General features: G+C 38.2%; 2 protein-coding genes across 2 annotated transcripts; both read right to left on the minus strand.

Moving 5' to 3' along the window:
• Positions 1 to 4,385: 4,385 nt before the first annotated feature.
• LOC121943449 (zona pellucida-like domain-containing protein 1) lies at positions 4,386 to 9,819 on the minus strand. The gene is made up of 9 exons (XM_042486971.1): positions 9,705 to 9,819; positions 8,823 to 9,049; positions 8,427 to 8,611; positions 8,271 to 8,343; positions 8,085 to 8,182; positions 6,057 to 6,137; positions 5,796 to 5,967; positions 5,438 to 5,553; positions 4,386 to 4,440 (listed from the first exon to the last, which is right to left on the minus strand). Exons 1-9 carry the CDS (start codon positions 9,805 to 9,807, stop codon positions 4,386 to 4,388), a joined length of 1,110 nt encoding a protein of 369 aa, XP_042342905.1. The 5' UTR covers positions 9,808 to 9,819.
• A 4,055-nt stretch (positions 9,820 to 13,874) lies between these two features.
• Positions 13,875 to 18,013, minus strand: LOC121942776 (zona pellucida-like domain-containing protein 1). The gene is made up of 10 exons (XM_042486026.1): positions 17,890 to 18,013; positions 17,564 to 17,790; positions 17,129 to 17,313; positions 16,967 to 17,039; positions 16,777 to 16,874; positions 16,271 to 16,351; positions 16,010 to 16,181; positions 15,785 to 15,896; positions 14,114 to 14,143; positions 13,875 to 14,011 (listed from the first exon to the last, which is right to left on the minus strand). The coding sequence occupies exons 1-10, from the start codon at positions 17,987 to 17,989 to the stop codon at positions 13,875 to 13,877; spliced, it is 1,215 nt and encodes a 404-aa protein (XP_042341960.1). The 5' UTR covers positions 17,990 to 18,013.
• Positions 18,014 to 18,494: the final 481 nt, after the last annotated feature.

Genomic DNA, 18,494 nt, shown 5'->3' on the forward strand with positions numbered 1-18,494 from the left:
ATCAGAGGAGGTTTTACAGAACATGTTAAATCTATTACACACTTGCTGTTACAAATGGAGGCTTTCAATAAACCAAAGTAAACCTCAGATAATTCACTTTAGGAAAAAACAGTTTCCAAGAAGCAGGAAAACCTTCACATGTGGGAATATGACATTAGAATATACACCTGAGTATAAATATTTGGAATTTCCGCTTGATGAATTTTTAACTTATGAAAATGGAGTTAAACTTTTCGCTGGTTCAGCTAGTAGAGCTTTGGGGTATATTTTATGATGAGTTAAAATCACCTTTGATGAATGAAATGTACGTTCAAAATCAAAAAATGTTTTGGAGCACTGATGATGACAGGGTGGAATGGTTGTTTACTTTCAATGTCTATAAGTTAGCCACTTATGTCTCTAAAGCCTGGACGAAACGTCAGGATGGTTTATTTTGTTAAGGTTATTTTTATCAAGCGTCTGCTTTTGGTTTCTGGTCTTTTTGTTTTCTTAATGGTGTCTTTGTAAGCCCCTTTGGGCTGGGCATATTGCTTATGTATGACACAATAATAAAATTAAATCAAATCAAATCATAAACCTATGAGCATGTTAAAGTAAATCCTCACATACCTGCTAGTGTTGGGCTATATATATATATATATATATATATATATATATGACATACAGTGTTGGGCAGTGTGGTAAAACGTAGTTATTTATGACTGATAATACCATCAGACATATTAACACATCTTATCCTTGTGCGCATGTGTTAGCATTTTGTGTACCGCCAGCTACTCTGTCATGAATTGAGCTTTTTATCCAGTTTTAAAGCTATTTCTTATACTACACTTTAGATCCTGGTCGTTTTACATTCAGGTTTTGTACTTTGTTTTTTTTATCTCTAACGTTTGGATCTTCATTTTATCTGGCCCACGGGACTCTCAGGACTGCCGCTAGCTTAGCTGGTTTGTTTTTAGCCTGGTGGCTAGGCTAGCCGGTCGCTTTTAATGAAGCTTTTTAAGCACTTGAACTTCTACCACTTCTATGGACAAACTGCTGGTCTGATGGCTGAGTGAGGATCCGAGTGTGGATCATGCCATCTTACCGTTTCAAGGCTGAAGAAAAGCATCGCTGGTCTGGAAACAGAGCTCAGGGAGAAAGACGAGCTGATTTTGGAGTTCCCCACTGTAGCAGCTAAGGCAAAGCACCTCGCGGTTCTGGGCTCCTCTGGCTGCAGCCACCGGCATGCGACCAGCCTGAGACACTGGGACGCTGATCGGATCCATCACTAACGGAATACTGGAGCCCCGAGCAAGGACAAGTTAGACCCCACATCAACCGGAGCACTGGACTGTGTCCCGTAGGTTTAAGCATGGTGCTAAGCGCCGGTCTCCCCCTGCTCCACCTCACAACCTCCCGCTGACCAACAGGTTCAACTTCTTGGACATGCAGGATTTCCCTCCACTGGAAGGAGGCTCCAACCCTCCAACGGCCAAGTCCTCCACGAAGTCCTCCGTTCGCCGCAGGTTGCTGAAGGAGGCCGTCAGGAGAAGCTCCGGAGGTTCCACTACACCGGAGTCGGCAGGGAATCCCTCTGCTGTGGACGCCGCCTCGATGCAGCCCTCCCCGTCCACAACCCACCATCCGCAGCCGGTGAATAGGGCGCCATGTTGGTGGTCGGTGATTCCCTCGTGAGACCGACCCGCGGCAAAGCAGCCGTTAGCAGTTCCCCTCCTCCATCCCACCTCCCGACTCTGATCATGGGAGATTTCATAGTCCGAAATGTCAGGCTGTTCTCGGCCTACTGTTTTCCCGGTGCAACATCCCAGGATATAATCAACAAAATTCCCGAGATTCTGCCTCACAGTCCAGAGCTGAAGACGCGTGATTTCCATGCCGGATATCATCCACCTGTTGAAACTCCTGCGGACACAGAGGTTTACACACCTGGCTGCCGGGAATATGGTGTGACTTTCAGTGAAAACTTTAACTTGTTCTGGGGACGAAGACAGCTCTACTGGAGGGATGGTCTTCACCCTGGCACAACTGTCTCTCGCTTTTAAACAGCAAACTATCTTACTGTCTACAACACTAACACGCGCCGCTGCTCACTGATCGTTTCCGACCAGACCACGATCTCGCGGGTAACCGGTCCAGTAGCATCTGATGTCCCCAGGTCCCAGCCCATGTAAGATCAGTTCCACCTATTTGTCCTCTGTTTATAGCAGGCAAGGAGCCGCCACTTCAGTGCCCCCCTGTATTACTGATAACTGTGGCTCATTTCCATTTCAAGTTCTTACAATGTTCATGAAAATCAGATGAAAGAGCAGCCTCTAGATCAGTATGAGGAGGAGACTTCCCCTAAACAGCCCTTGCTTGTCACACAGCCTGACCAGGTCAAGTTGCAGCATCAGTGTGCTAGTATTCAGTCTGCTGAGCCGGGTACTGACGGTCGAACCCTTGTTCTGAACTTTATTATGGTCTTATGGTCTGGGGATAGTTCACATAAATGCCAGGAGCCTTTTACCAAAGATAGATCTTTTGAGAATCTGGGTTAGTAACACAGACCCAGACATTATTGTAATTTCAGAGTCCTGGTTAAATAATAATGTTTCTGACTCAGACATTGATCTTTCTGATTTCTGCATTTTTAGAGCGGATAGAGTTAAACAAGGTGGTGGAGTGGCTATTTATGATAGGAACAATTTAAGTACTTCCGTAAACAATCTCCACCTCTGTCCCCAGTCAGTTTGAGCTATTAGCCATCAGCATCAGGCTGGGTCAGCGTGGTTGCCCTCTGGTTATTGTAGGCGTATATCGTCTGCCCTGCCCTCCGCTGGTCCAGATACCCTAAATAATTTATTTGCTCTTTTTTTTTCTTTAATCACCTCTGAAGCAATCATTTTAGGAGATTTTAATCTTGATTTGATGTCTCCTGCATCTGATGATTTAAAATATATTTGTACTGGACTAAATCTTACCCAAATGATAACAGAACCAACCCGACCTAACATGAAATGTCATAGTCATTCCTCCCTGCTAGATCGCATTCTTACCAAAAGGCCATATCATTATGCATCATTATATATTAGCTATGTGTTTCCAATGGATTTCAGTTATCACTGTCCAGTGGGCTGTGTCAGAAATGATAGAGTGAAGAGATCAGAACCACAGTATTTCTGTAAGAGATCTTTTTAAAAAAATTGATGAACAGGCTTTTTTACATGATATATATGTCCGTGATCTATCTCTTATAAATCTCACCCCAGATGCAGACCAAGCACTGCAAAATTTTCTGTCCATTTTTAACTCCTTAGCAGACAAGCATGCACCATTTAAGAGACTTCGGGTAAAAAATAGATCTAACCCCTGGTTTAATCGTGATCTAGGTGACCTTATTCTAAAAAGAAACAAAGCCTGGGCTCTACTGCTAGTGATGTAAACTGGAAAACTTTCTGATAAATGTGCTTACATAGTAAAAAGGGTGAAAACAACATACTACATAAAAAACCTGTCTGACTGTGGTAACAACTCAGGAACTTTCTGGAAATTGGTCAAATCCCTTAAGGGTATTACTCCATCCTCCCTTCCTAAACAGATAGTACTTGACTGTAAAGTTTTGCATGATTAAAAGGAGATTTGCAGTGCTTTTAATAATCATTTTATTGGATCAGGCTCTCTGTTTGAGCAACTCAGTGGCATGTATGAAACACTTAAGAGTCATTAAAAATGTCTCCACTGCCTCAGAGGAAGAGGGGGTCTTCTTTCCACAAAACATTTCTTTCTCATTTAGGCCGCTCAACCCTTTTGAAGTTCATCATCTGTGGCTTTTGATAGCCATTGCTACTAGTTGTTTTTGTTGAATTTGTTGCTGTTGAATGTTGTATCCCTTTGGCCCACCGAATGTGAATTCAGGGCATTGCTATCAAAGAGCTTAATGCTCAGTCAATTTTCCCAAAATAAACGATGGTTAATGATGATGATGATGATATGCTGTGCCAATAGTCATTATATGACTAATATGACCATTAAACCACTTTCTGTTTAAACAAAGGATGTCATCATACATTTTTATTCTCGCAGTTACCAGAGATACTTGACTGTATAAAGAATTTCAATTTTATTTTTTATGTTTAATGTTTGAGCAATTTCAGTTACCTTCATTGTATTTTGCTGGCAGTGGAAATCTTAGAGACAGGTATCTCAATACCTGTGCAAGTAAAACTAAAAGCACATGGATAGACAGAATATGCTGTTCTTATAATATTGGTGAGATCTATTTCCCTGTGTCATCTTTTTATTCTGTCTGCAACATCTCTCTCTCTCTCTCTCTCTCTCTCTCTCTCTCTCTCTCTGGGGATATGATTTGTTTTTAGACGGTGAAACAAATCGTTAAGATGACATTACAGACCATTACAGCCACCGCAGGGCCGCTGTAGCTGCTCATGGATGATGTACCTGTGTGAGAGAGCAAGACAAACATTTAAGACTTTTCATATTATGATGGTGCATGTGTCTACCATTAACCGTGAAGAACTGTTGACTGTTAAAGTAACCTTGTAAAAGTAGTCTAAACACCTCAATGTCTCAGCCCATCATCATGCAGGTAAACACATAGACAAAGACACATCACATTCAGGGCAGACTGTGACCTTCGGGAACAAAATCAGCTTGTGGATATGAAAACTGAACCAAAAATTAGTATTAACAGAACTTGATTCTGTCTCTTATACTCTGGCTCTGTCAGTCTATTGATCCACCACTTTGGTTCACACAGAAATATCTAAACAACTATTTAATGGATTGTCATGAAACTTTGTACAGGCAGTTGTGGTTCACAGAGGCTGAATCAAACTGATCTTTTTTTGTAACCCCTTTTGGTTTCATCATCCATATATCTAAAAGGAGGGCACATTAGACATTTTAACAAGGGAGATTATCTATTTTTAAGGTTTGCTGCCTGTGCCACCCCAATAATTTTCCCATTATCTCCCTTTAAACATTGCTCAACTGTGCAAGAGGTCAAAAAAGACAAGAAGAAAATTTTGTACCGCTCTTCATGTCCCATCGTCCCAGCCCACTCATACAGACATACAAAAACACAAGGAAAACATCATATTCAGTGCAGATTCTTACCGTCAAAAACTGAATACATTTGTGGATCAGCTGAAAAAATAAACCAAATACTAATCAGAATTGACATAACTCCATTTTCATTACAACTGACACAATTAAGAGCTATTAAAAAGAGGAACCACATGTAATGTTAATTATTGCAAAACTGGAGAATGTTAAGGTTTACATTTTGCTTCTTTTCTTTAAATGTGGTTAATTCATAAATAAAAATATACAAGATAAAATAAAGAAACATTGTTTCTTTTTCATGTTTTGCTTACTTTTATACATGTATTTCTTTTTTGTTTGATAGAATGAAGGAATATCTTTGGGTCTGTGCCTGACTGTCACACCAGTGCTCAGTTTGCCCACACGGATGGCAGGTGAGGTGACTGTAGCGCTGTTTGGTGTGTACTGGGCCTCTCTCTTCCACATGCGGATCAATGGTCCACAGTCCTGCTCAAAAAAAATGTTGGTTCAAGCCTTTGACTCTACATAGTATGTAGTCTGCCTTTATGATTTTATTCCAAAAGTCATTGTGCTTTATGTTTGATGTCACAAAAATGTAAAATTAGATCATGTGCCAAAAACTGTTTTGGAAAACCAGCTGGAAGTCAGGTAAATGATATGTCCACAAAACTGAGCAACAGATAAGTTATAGCAAAAAAATTGAACTTAGAGTGCATTAAGTGACTCACAGGTTTTAAGCTGCTGCACAAGGACACCTCACAGAGCCTGGCGACACAGTGCAGGTAGAAAGTGGAAACTACCAAATTTTTATGCTCCACAAATCTGAAGGCCTCAAAGGAGAAGTGTGCCTCCTGAGACTCCCCATTGAGATCCAACTTAGTCCGTGGTTCATGTCGACACCTTGGGTGAAAAGGAGACAGGTAATGTGATGGCACATGTGGAAGTGCAAAGAGCTCCCCTGGAGATGAGTGTAAGCGTCAAAGACTCACCCCTCAAAGAGGTCATAATGGGCGCTGGGCGTGGGATATGGGTATGTTGATGCATAGCATCTGACCAACAGCACATTGAACCTGTAAGAAAAGACAAGTGGATTTTAAGTGTTTATATATAATTGATTAACTTTCTGTCAGCAAAAAGTTCAAACATTTTGTAAATACAGATATGATAGAGGATTGAGAGGACTGATACCACTCTCCTTCATAGGCGTTTGTTTTCCTTTTATCCTTTTAAACTGAGCCAGGCTAGCTGTTTCCCCCTGTTTCCAGTCTTTATGTTAAGCTAAGCTCAACTAACAGGCTGCTAGCTGTAGCGTTCTATTTAGCACTGTATTTAGAGTGCAGGTTGTCACACACCGTTTGTGCATTTCGCTACAAAAAGGATGCATGACTTAAATAACCCACATAACTGAGAAGGCTGCAATCACATAACCAATGTGCTGATGGGTAATGAGGTTGTTGGGATGGTGGACAGGCCAAACATCATAGGACTTCCCCCCAGGAGACTAGTGTTTGTGTCCCATAAGAAAGTGAACTTCAAATTGTTTTGAAGTACTTAATCACCATGTTTTTGTTTCCCTAAACTTACAAAATTTTACTCGTCTAAAGGACCTGACACACCAAGCCAACAGTCGGTCTTTGAGCAATGTTGGGCAGTCGGTCCTCTGTTGCCCTAGTCTTTGCAGTGTTTCCAGCACCCTTGGCCGTAGTCAGCCTTTGTTGGCTTTATTTCAGCCAATTCATGATTGGTGTTGGGGCTAAAGTTGAGAGGAAGTAAAATCAAAACAAACTTATAAAAGGTAAGATTGTTTTTCTGTTGCCGATGAGCTTAGCAGAAACTCTTCCTAATGGTTTGTGTTGTTGTTCACTGGCACATAAGTAATGTGCTTTGTACTTTCAACATTGGATTCTGTTGTTAATATGACAACTAGCTAACTAGCACCATGACAGTCTTCCGCTTTCCCTTTTTTAAATGACGATAACAGATGACCGCCGTCTGCTGATATGGAGACCCTTTCTCGCCCTCACACACAGGTGTAGAACGTATCTACTAGTTGGCTGTTGGCTGTAGTCTTTGCGGTGTGTTCACTGATTTTAACAGACTCCAGCACATCACCCCAAGCCTGGCTTCTCTTCATTGGCCCCCTGTGTGTTTTAGAATAGATTTTAATATTTTACTGATCACTTTTAAAGCTCTTCTGGGTCTGGCCTCAAGTTACATAACAGAAATGTTGATCCCATACGAGCCAGTTTACAACCTTAGGTCCTCAGATGGGGCACTTTGGCTGTTCCAAAGTCAAAAAGGTGATCATGCTTTTTTCATCAGGGCCCCTTGGCTTTGAAATGACCTACCTGAGGAAATAGGGTTTACAGAATGACTTCTTTTACATCACTTCTTAAAACCCATCTTTATTGACTTGCTTTTATGTGATATTGTCTTTTAATTCATTTTTATTTATTGTACCTGTCTCATTTATGTTTCATTTCCTTTAATTTTTGGTTTCATTGCTTTATTTACTTTTGTTGTTTTTGGTCTGTTTGTTTGTATTATTTTATAATGACATTCTGCGCTTGCATTATTTGTCTTTTGTTTTAATTTTATCCTAACTCTACACTAGTTTCGTCTCACTTGAGTTCAGTAGGACTGTTTGGCTGTTTTTTCTGTTGTGGTTTTGCCATCTATGTATTGCATTCCTGCTTTTGCTTTGTTTGTCAAATCACTTTGTAAACTCTGTTTTTTAAGGTGCCATATAAATAAAGTTAGAACTGTTTGGCAAACACACAGGCCACTTTACACAACGCAGCAGTTTGCTTTTGTCAGCGCTAGCTCTTTCTCTTTCTTAACCCAACCTACATAACTTTACGTTAGGTACATAACATCATTCATGGGTCACAAATTCATAAGATATCATAAACATTGTTATATGAGGATACATTGAAGAGTGGTATCTTGTCATGTAACTCTTAGCAAAAACATGAGTAAGAACATTTCCAAATATGTCAAACTATTCCTTTCAGTACCTGTCTGTTAGATCGGTTGCTTTAACTGCAACAAAAATCCTGGTTTGTGGGGGAAGTCCTGTTTGTGGCATATTAAGTATGTCTTCATACTTGTCATCCTGTTCCACAAGAAAATAAAAAGTTACGAGTTATAAAAGGTAAAAAAAAATGACACTGTCAAATCCTAAAAGCTGAAGAACATCTTACTTCATAGAGCTCAATACTCAGTGTGCTTATGAAGCTACCATCAGTGTCTTTTATGGCAAGACTCGCACCTGATCTGTAGTGAATGAGAAGAACTTGGATAAATCAAAATGTAACTCAGTGCTGCCTTTTTTAAGGCTGTATTCGTGACATACTCACACGGCCAGCTGAGTGTTGTCCAGGATATACTGCATCGGGTAGAGGCAGGAGAAACTGTAAAGGACCTGCTGGCGATAGGTAATCGTGCCCACAGTGGGATTAACAGAGGTAATGGTGCCAGAGATGTTGACAAACTGAACATCTGAGAAGTCCAAAAACATTCCAGTCCCAACCTGACTGAATATCTATTGAAAAAAGAAGCATATATTTCACTCAAATCAGTTTTCAGATGAGTGCTTTTATGCACGAATTCAAGATATGACCTCCCAGTCTTTGGTTTTTCAGTTCCATCAAAAACTACCAAAAGAAAACATTTACCACATTTGCTTTTCTGCTATAAAATGAGATTGTCAAATAAATCAGGTAAAACAAAAGTAAAGCTGTTGTGATGAATACCTTAAAGTTATTTTGGCAGGATGAGATAGCAATTTCATTCAAGGGAAATGTGAATTTTAAGAGTGGTGGATTCGCGCTCCAGTCAGCAGTCCCAAAACACTCTGGTCTGTTGAACTGATTATTGAGGACCATCAGAGATTCATTGTAAGAAGCTTCGTACACCGAGCAAAGGTAGATGCGCACTTCAATATGCTCAGTGCTGCAGATCACAGTTATGTCAGAGTATTCTGGGATTGGAAAAAAAACAAACAAAAAGAACAGGAGGCTGTAAATGGAATTTTGAAAATAACATAGAGTACTTTGCAAAAGTCTTAGGCCACCATTGATTTGTTGTTTCAGCAAAGTTGTTATGAGGAAATACATACAGTATGTTTATTTCTCTGTCTCTTTATTAAGATACAAAGATTACAGAGAGCATGTAAGATGCATTAAAACACCAAAAAATCAGAACAAAAATGGCTTCTTTAGACTGAAGTCAATATTTAGTGTAAAACATGGAATTGTACAACCATAAAAAAGGCAGCTCAAATAATCAATACTGAGCTTTGGACGTGTCTTGAATGCAACCTGGTGTAAATATGCCACAAAATTAGTATTGTAAATCTCATCTTGTCTGCCCAAGATAGCTGAAGACATGCTAAGCTGAAATGGAGTTCAAACTAAATACTTGCAACTTTAGCCCGGTGAAGTTGTTTTTTTCTGAATTACAGGCATTTTTAATAATGTATACATACGTATTTCCTGTGGGCTATGCTGTGGTGGTATTTTAGTAAAGAGACTACTGAGAAATAGATATGTATGATCATTATAACAGGAAAGAAGAAGTTTTAGGTGGACTTAGACTTTTGCACAGTATTCTATATCAAAGGAAGTACTACAAACCTTTGGGTCTTTTTGTATTGCTAAGAAGACATGCGTCTGGTATCGGGGCCTCAGTCCTCAGAATGAGGCACACAAGGATGACCAGTCTCATTGTTTGGAGCATGGACCTGCAAGAAAACAGCAAAATAGGAACCAAGGCATTCACCGTCTCTATTCAAAAATACTCTGAAAGACAACATTTCTAAAATAAAAATGTCATCACACACCACAGATCAACCTAAACAAGAACAACAGCTGCAGAAATAATTGCTTTGAAAGAGCTACTTGAGTAACTCACGGTTGTGCTATCACGAAAATAAAGAACAGGCATAAATCTAGCTGGATTTTGTGATGATTCGCACATGATAAAAGAGAATAAAAGTGTCACTTTATATTAGTTTACTATTATTATTGAATTCACTTCTAGCAAACTGACCTGCACTTTTTATACCTATTTTACCACATATCCCCCAAACTGCAGAGCCTATGAAGCCAAATACACACAATTCACTATTCATCAGATAATTGTGGCAAAAGCAAAGGCAACATAAGTGACACTAAAATGAATTAAGAAACAATATTGGGTCTGTATTTGTTCCAAAAGTGATATACTATTCAGCATTTATATTGCATGGAAAACGATGGTTAAGTGAATCAAGGAACTCACCTGTAAGCCTTCATCTTGTGTCTGGATATCTGTAAATCTTTTCATTTATACTGGTGACCAAATGACAAAAAGCTGTAAGAGGAAACTTGTCCTACAAAAGAGTAACATTAGCTCGGTCTTTGTCATAAGATAAATGGCAGAAAACGCCCATTGCTATTTTATGTGTGAATATAAAAGAGCTGTTTGATCTTTGAGTGGAAAGTCCTGAGCAAGTTGGCATTTTTTGATACAAACTATAATATCAATTAATTGAAATATTATGGTATATTGATAAGTGAAAAATGGCCTATCACAACGCTGACAATGACAATGCTAACCCGCTGATGTTTAGCAGGTATAATGTTTACCATTTTCACCATCCTAGTTTAGCATGTTAGCATGCTAACATTTGCCAAGTTGCAAAAAGTACAGCTGAGGCTGATTAAAATGTTTGTACAGATGTTGTTGATTTACAAAATATTAAGAAGGACACATATAAGTAAAAGGACAGCATGTCGAGAAACTACATATATCACCACGCGGTTGTATGCCTGTCACATTGCAAGTACAGTTTACATCCATGTCTGTGAAAACATGGATGCTTCCCACACATCTTACCCCCAGCAGCACAGAAGATCTATGCAATCACAATTTCAAGGTGAGCACCCAAGGTTCTTGTGTTATGGCCAAAAACATGCTTTATGAGATCACTGTGACCTGGACCTTTTAACTTCTATCATCAGTTTCTAATCAATTGTCCAAGTGCCAAATTTCAGGAAACTCCCTCAAGGCCATCTTCAGATTTCATGAAAATGAGGTGGATGCAAGGTCACAGTAACCTTGACCTTGAATATCAAATTCTTATCAGCTCATCGATGAGTACAAGAGAATGTCTGTGTCAAATTTCAAGTCCCTCAAAGTGCTCTTGCATTTTTGCTTTCACAAGAAGGAGACGAATGCAATGTCACTGTGACCCTGACCTTTGAACACCAAAATCTTATCAATTCAACCTTGAGTCCTCTCGAACATTGGTGCCAATTTTGAAAAAATCCTTCTAGGCTGTCTTGAGGTTGAGTTGAGGAAACTCCCTTGAGGTGTTCTTGAGATAACAGATGTTAGCACAGACATACAGATGGTTGGGCAACCCTGAAACACAATGCCTCCAGCCTTGGCTATCGGCAGCACAGAGGCATTATTTGAAAAGAAAAGTATTGAAAATAAAGACAAGAAGACGAGACAAGGTGATAAGCAAGCCATTAGGGAGGGAATAAATACAACTAATAAACAGAGTGAAATCTGTTTGTATTTGGATGGATTTCAGGATAGCGTTGCAGTATGGATTTGGATAAGTATTATCAATTCTTTCTAATATTCATGAATACAAACACCAACACACACAGGCCTAAATGTTATCCTGGTTAGAATTATACTTTGTAGATCTTAGAAATGTTGAATATACTGTATTTTATCGAACTGTTCAGGTTTATTTTCCATCCCGCTCATTGGCTGTCCATCGCATTACAGGACCCAACCAATGTGAGATGTTGATTATTCTCATATTTCCAGTTCAGTAGCCTATTTACCCTCAAGGATCAAAAGTCTTATCTTAACATCATTATTTATTTGTTGATTACAGTAATTTAACTAATTAAAGGCATCAAACTAATGTTGTGGAGGTGAAGTAAAAGGGCAATATTTCCCTCTGAATAGTAGTGAAGTTTAAAGCAACAGAAAACTGAAATACTTATGTAAAAGGCAAGTAACTCAAAATAGTACTTAAGTATATACTTGAACTTGTTTCTTTTGTTGTTCTTTGTGAGACATTGGCAGCATTTCTTGCTATGACTGTATTATCAAAACCAGGTGTTTTCAGCACTACATTGGCAGCATCTCCAGCCATTACTGTGGCACCAAAACTAGGTGTTTTAAGCAGGATATTGGTGGCATTTCCAGCTCTGACTTTGCCACCAAAGCCAAGGTGTTTTTTACCAAGACATCAGCTGCATTTCTAACTGTGACTGAGCTACCAAAATGTGTGTTTAGCACACTGTTGGTGCTATTTCCAGTAGTGATTGTGGCACCAAAATTGGCTGGTTTTTTTGTCTGTTGTTTCTTTTATGAGCAACCAGCAGTATTTCCAGTCATGATTGTGGCACCAAAACATGGCATTTTTAGCCAAAATGTGATCTTACATAGCCACTCATGACCAACAGTGTCGTTGAAACACAGGGAAATGTAAAACTTAGACATATCTGCTACATTATAACGTAAAAATGCTATATATCTGTGGTTTGCAGAAGCGTACAATACCAACATTTATTCTGGCGATTACATTGACAAAAACTGTTGTTTAGATATTTTCATAACATTATAAACACTGGAACTGAAACCCTGTCAATAAGTAAAAAACCCTGGTGTTTTCTTTGATCCTAGTTTTGAAGCACACAGCTGCATTTTATCATCTCAAGAATACTGCCAGGGTATGACCATTTCTCTCTCGAGTCAACACAGAAACATTAATGCATGCTTTTATTATCAGCAGAATTGTTACGGTAGTGCTCTACTTACTGGTCTTTCAAAGAAAAATATGTCTTTATAATGCAGTTATTGCAAAACTCCTCAAAACCCTCAGGTCTTCTGGCAGTGGCATTTTAAAAGTCCCAAAAGTTATGACAAAAAATCACAGTGGGGCATCTTTTTTATTATATGGTCAAAGTTTGTGGAACAGCCTGCCTGAAGACCTGGGGGAAGCAGAGGGGGTTGATTATAAAACTAAAAACTTACCTATCTAGTCTGGCCTTAAATTGAACTTTACCTTTTTATTTATTGACTATTTATTTATACATTTTAGTCTAGGTTTTATGCTGACTCTGGTGTTTCCTCACTTAAGGTAATGTTTCAGTAGTTTCTGGTTTTAGCACTCATATTCTAGAGATTTACTTAATTATAAAATCTTGCTTTGAAAAGTGATATGCAATCATTCTGACTGATTGACTGAAGTATCGAATGTTACTTATATCAGTTTTTTGAGCATTTACACTTGTTAGTTTTCTCTGATTTAGTAGTTCAACTGTACAGTAAGAGAGAGCTGTGCTTTGATGTTCAGTTTAATGGTGTTTTATCAAAGAACAAGGCATGAGTGCTTTTTTCATCATTCTCATTGAAAACAGTTACATAAAGTTACATAATTTCTAGCTGACTACAAAAGATGCCAACGTTCATTAAATACTTCAATATGACTCCGATAACATGACTAAAATCAACACTTACTTATAATACACAATTATTGTACAGATTCTGTGCCCTCATCTCCACGTTAATAAACTATGTGATTTATGATATTTATAAAGTTTTAACCCTAGATTACTGCTGACCACTTTGTTATAACGCTGTGTGTGAAATCGAAAATAGTAGTATGACAGTGTGTCTGACTATTGTTTCTTGTTTTACTATCTCTGCAGTGTAATGGCCATGCTTTGTAGATGAAGTATTAAACTGTCAGTTTGGGAGATAGCTGAAGGGACTCCGCTCTCAGTGAGTGTATCTTACTGAATGATTGGTTTTCTCTGTCTGATATATAACATGAAGTAAACAGCCATGGCAACGAGGATAATAGCTAGGATGACGATGCAGACAATTACAGCCACCACAGGGCCGCTATAGCCGCTCTCGGACGATGTACCTGTGTGACCAGGGAGGGAAAAAAAATCAGAACAACTGAAAATATAATACTTCATAGATACATTAATAAGGTTGCTAATTACTGACTGAGCAAGATTCTTACCATGAGGAGCCGAGAAAGTTTGAGCCTCTCCTGAAAAATGTGAACAAAACTATGGTCAGTAATTTACATTATTCACTTTTTGTGTTGTTATTTATCAGATTAACTGGTAAAATACACATGATGGCAATTTGCATTCTTGCACCAGTATGTAAACTAAAGCTTTGCATAAAGACTGGAAATAAAAAAATACACCAACCTTTACAGCTTAATAAATAACATTTAACCATATCTTCTTTTTTAAATCAATACTTAAGTTTTCAAACCTTTCGCTAAGCTAACCGGCAGCTGACTGTAGCTTCATATGGAGCAAAAATTTATTAAACTAATATTGATATTTGCATCTAACTCTTGGCAAAAAAGCAAACAAGAACATTTCTCAAAATGTTAAACTTTTATATGAGCATAATATTCTTGTCTAAGTGTTCATTGGTTCACCTGAAAATAAGCATCATTGTGTTTTTATTAGAATGAGCCTTCTATAATTGCAAAAGGAGCAGGCCAAAACCCCCAGGAAGAACACTGAGATTCGTAGCCAATTTTTGTAGTGGCCAAACAGTGTAATTACATCCGTCAAATGATGCCCTGTAGCTCCAAAAACACTTTTCCAATAGACTCACATAGCAAAAGACACTATTGCGCTTTTTTTTTTGTTGTTGTTGTTGCATAAAACGACAAAATGACTTGTTTCGCCAACTATAACATTTGGAAGTCTAGAAGAGCCACACAATTTAATCTTTTCATCCCCATTCAAGTTAGAGGAGCTCAAGTAGTCAGCAAAAAGGTGCGAATGCTCTGTGGGCCAGAAGTACACAAGCACTGACACCACTGTATCCAGCTGACTGTATACATCCATGCGAGGGTCCTCTTCCATGGAGTTTGACATGTTTCTACATTAGCCCAGAGAAGACAGACCAAAACACTGTTTCTAGACCAAGCTATTCATGTTTTGCTTTTGTGCAACAGTTACTGTAGTTTTCCTAAAGGCTTGGCACATGAGAGAAGTTTCAGTTGGTTGCAGTGCTGCAACCTCACCACCAGATGTCACTAAATTTTACACACTAGACCTTTAACAAAAGATACCGCAAGTAAAACTGGTTATTATGGTCCTGATTAATGTTTTGTCCTCCCAAGAAAAACATTGGCAGTCATATCAGAAATTGCCCTAAAATGTTATATGTTTACATTTTAGTAAAAACTTTGGCAGGAGCAAAGGAGAAAGCAAGGTGTCATGACCTTTTGCTAAACCTTACCAAGTAAACCTTAATTATAGCATTACATTATATAAAACAGATTTTTGTAAAGTTTTTGAAGACAAAAAGAAATTATGTCATCCTGCTGACAGGGGTGTCAGTTCAGAAAAAGCTACTATGTGTCAGTCTAAGCATGGACAAACTATGTAATTTGTCATTTAATTTGGAGGGTTTGTTTATTTTAGAAACCATATTTTACTAATTATATAATTTATCTAGTAAAAATGACAAGTCCTGTTTAGCGCAACATATTAAGTTATTCATCATGTTTAAGCAAGAATCCCCTGTGAGATTAAATTAACCAAGAAAATCGAAATTTTAAAGTGATATATTTGATTATTTCCATCTTTAGTCAAGATGAAAATCATTACAGTGATGGGATTAAGGGATATCTTTGTCAAAATTTGCCCTAAAGACGCACCACTGCTCTGTCCCACGGTAATGGCAGCCGAGGTGACTGTCACGTTGGCAGGGTCAGTTGGGTCTGATTCCTGGATCTCTCTCTTTCTCCTCTTTTGATTTATTGAACAATCCTGTTAAAAATAACAAAAAAAGATTACTAATCTCTGGTATATGAATTAACTACAGAAAGTATCTTTTTATCTGAAATCTTAAAATTAGGACTTTGGTATCAACATCAACTCACAGGCTTTAAGCTGCTGCACGAGGACACCTCACAGAGCCTGGTGACACAGTGCAGGTAGAAAGTGGACACTGTCTGATTTTTATGCTCCACAAATCTGAAGGCCTCAAAAGAGAAATGTGCCACCTGAGACTCCCCATTGAGATCCACCTTAGTCTGTGCATCACGTTGACACCTTGGGTGAAAAGGAAGCAGGTAATTTGACCACATATGTAGAAGTACAAAGAGCCCGCCTGGAGCTGTGTGTAAGATTCAAAGACTCACCCCACAAAGAGGTCATAATAAGTGCTGATTGTGGGATATGGACTTGTTGTTGCATAGCATCTGACCAGCAGCACGTTGAACCTGTGAAGGCAGACAGGTGGATTTTAAGTCTCTTTTCTCATTTATCTAACTTTCAGTTTACAGTAAATTGTCAAAACTTTAACCTTTTTTAAAACCTGGGCAAATTGGTTTCATTTCTTTCCAAAAAAAATGGGGAGAAGGCAATCAGCTACTTAATACATGTATGACTTGGCTCAAAAATTAGCAAAAAGAAAAAAATAGTAAAAAAAAAATATATATAAAAAATATATATATATATATATATATATATACATATTTATTTATGTATTTTATTTTTAGAGCTCATTTTTAGGTAATTTGCTTTTCATTTCTTGCAATTTGTGAGACATTTCTTGCCAAGTTGACCATTTGCTAAGGTTTCAGTGGTATAATAGCATCTGAATGCAGCACAAGAAAAGTGATCCAGGTTCCAAAGGTTTACATACCTCTCTGTTAGATTGGTGGCTTTAACTGCAACATAAATCTTGGTCTTCAGGTTGAGTCCCGTTCCTGGTATATTCAGTATGTTTTGGTAAGCGCTATCCTGTTTCACAGAGAAGAAAAAATAAAATTAAGTTATAAAATGCAAAAAGAAAAAAAAAACAGTCCAATTCTAAAAGCTGAAGCAGGTCTTACTTCATAGAGCTCAATACTCAGTGTGCTGATGAAGCTACCGTTGTTGTCTTTTATGGCAAGACTCACACCTGATCTGTAGTGAATGAGAAAAACTTGGATGAATCAAAATGTAGCTCAGTCCCGCTTATCTCACACGCAGCGCTGTATTCATTACATACTCACACGGCCAGATGAGTGTTGTTCAGGATATACTGCATCGGGTAGTAGCAGGAGAACTTGTACAGGACCTGTGGGCGATAGGTGATTGTGCCCGCAGCAGGGTCGATAGAGGTAATGGTGCCAGAGATGTTGACATACTGAACATCTGAGAAGTCAGAGAACTGTCCAGTCCCAACCTGACTGATTGTCTATTAAAAAAAAGAAGCATATATTTCAGTGAAATTAATTTTCAGATGAGTACTTGGATGCATTAATTCAAGATATAATGAGCTTTCCAGTCTTTGGTCTTTATATAATGCTACTCATTTCCTTCAAAATTTACTGAAAGAAAACTTCCTCATCTGCTTTATTGCTGTGATATAAGATCATCCAATAAATCTAACAGACAAAGTGCCTTAACATTTTGAATAAAGTTGTTAAAGCTGTTGTGATGAATACCTTAAAGTTATTTTGGCAGGATGAGATGGCACTTTCATTCAAGGGGAATCTAAATTTTAATAGTGGTGGATTTGCGCTCCAGTCAGCAGTCCCAAAGCACTCTGGTGTGTTTAACTGATTATTGAGGACCATCAGAGACTCATTGTAAAGAGCTTGGTACACTGGACAAAGGAAGATGCTCAGGTCCATATATTCAGTGCCGCAGATCACAGTTATGTCCGAGTTTTCTGGGAGGGATTTTAAAAAAAAGGAGATTTTAAATTATACTGCAATTGAGATGTAAAAATAAAAAAAACTTTAGAGCATATGAAATAGATGCCACAAACCTGGAGGTCTGTTTGTATTGCTAAGAACACAAACCTCTGGTATCTGGGCCTCAGTCCTCAGAATGAGGCCAAGCTGGCACAGAAGGATGACCAGTCTCATTGTTCTGAGCGTGGACCTGTGAGAAAACAGCAAAACAATAAGAACCAAGGCATTCACCATCTTCTTTCAAAGGGAAGTGCTTTTAAAGAAATCTTTTCTAATTTTTTGACGTCAAAGAAGACCTGTCAACCCTCCTGTACATCAGGGAAAAGCCTACAAAGGAAATAGAATCACTTAAGTCCATTATGCAACTAACAGTAAAAGGGCTGAGTCATGATTTATGCATACTTAGAGGAAATTTAGATCTCTTTTTAGACATAATTATAAATAAAATACAAAATAGTAGCTGTTTTTTCTCATAAACATACATTTTACATATTGAGAAAATTAGAAATAAACTTCCATTCGTGATTCCCAAGAGATCCTCAAATTGTATCTCATATGTTGATTCAAAGGTCCAAATGAATCAAGAATTTTTTTCACAGTATTTATAAACATTTTTTTTTCTATTGCTGATATAGTCAGGCAAATAGTGTGAAATAATTTTACAGATTTAAATATTTCC

Source organism: Plectropomus leopardus, chromosome 5 (genome assembly GCF_008729295.1).
Source record: "Plectropomus leopardus isolate mb chromosome 5, YSFRI_Pleo_2.0, whole genome shotgun sequence".
Lineage (NCBI taxonomy): Eukaryota > Metazoa > Chordata > Actinopteri > Perciformes > Serranidae > Plectropomus > Plectropomus leopardus.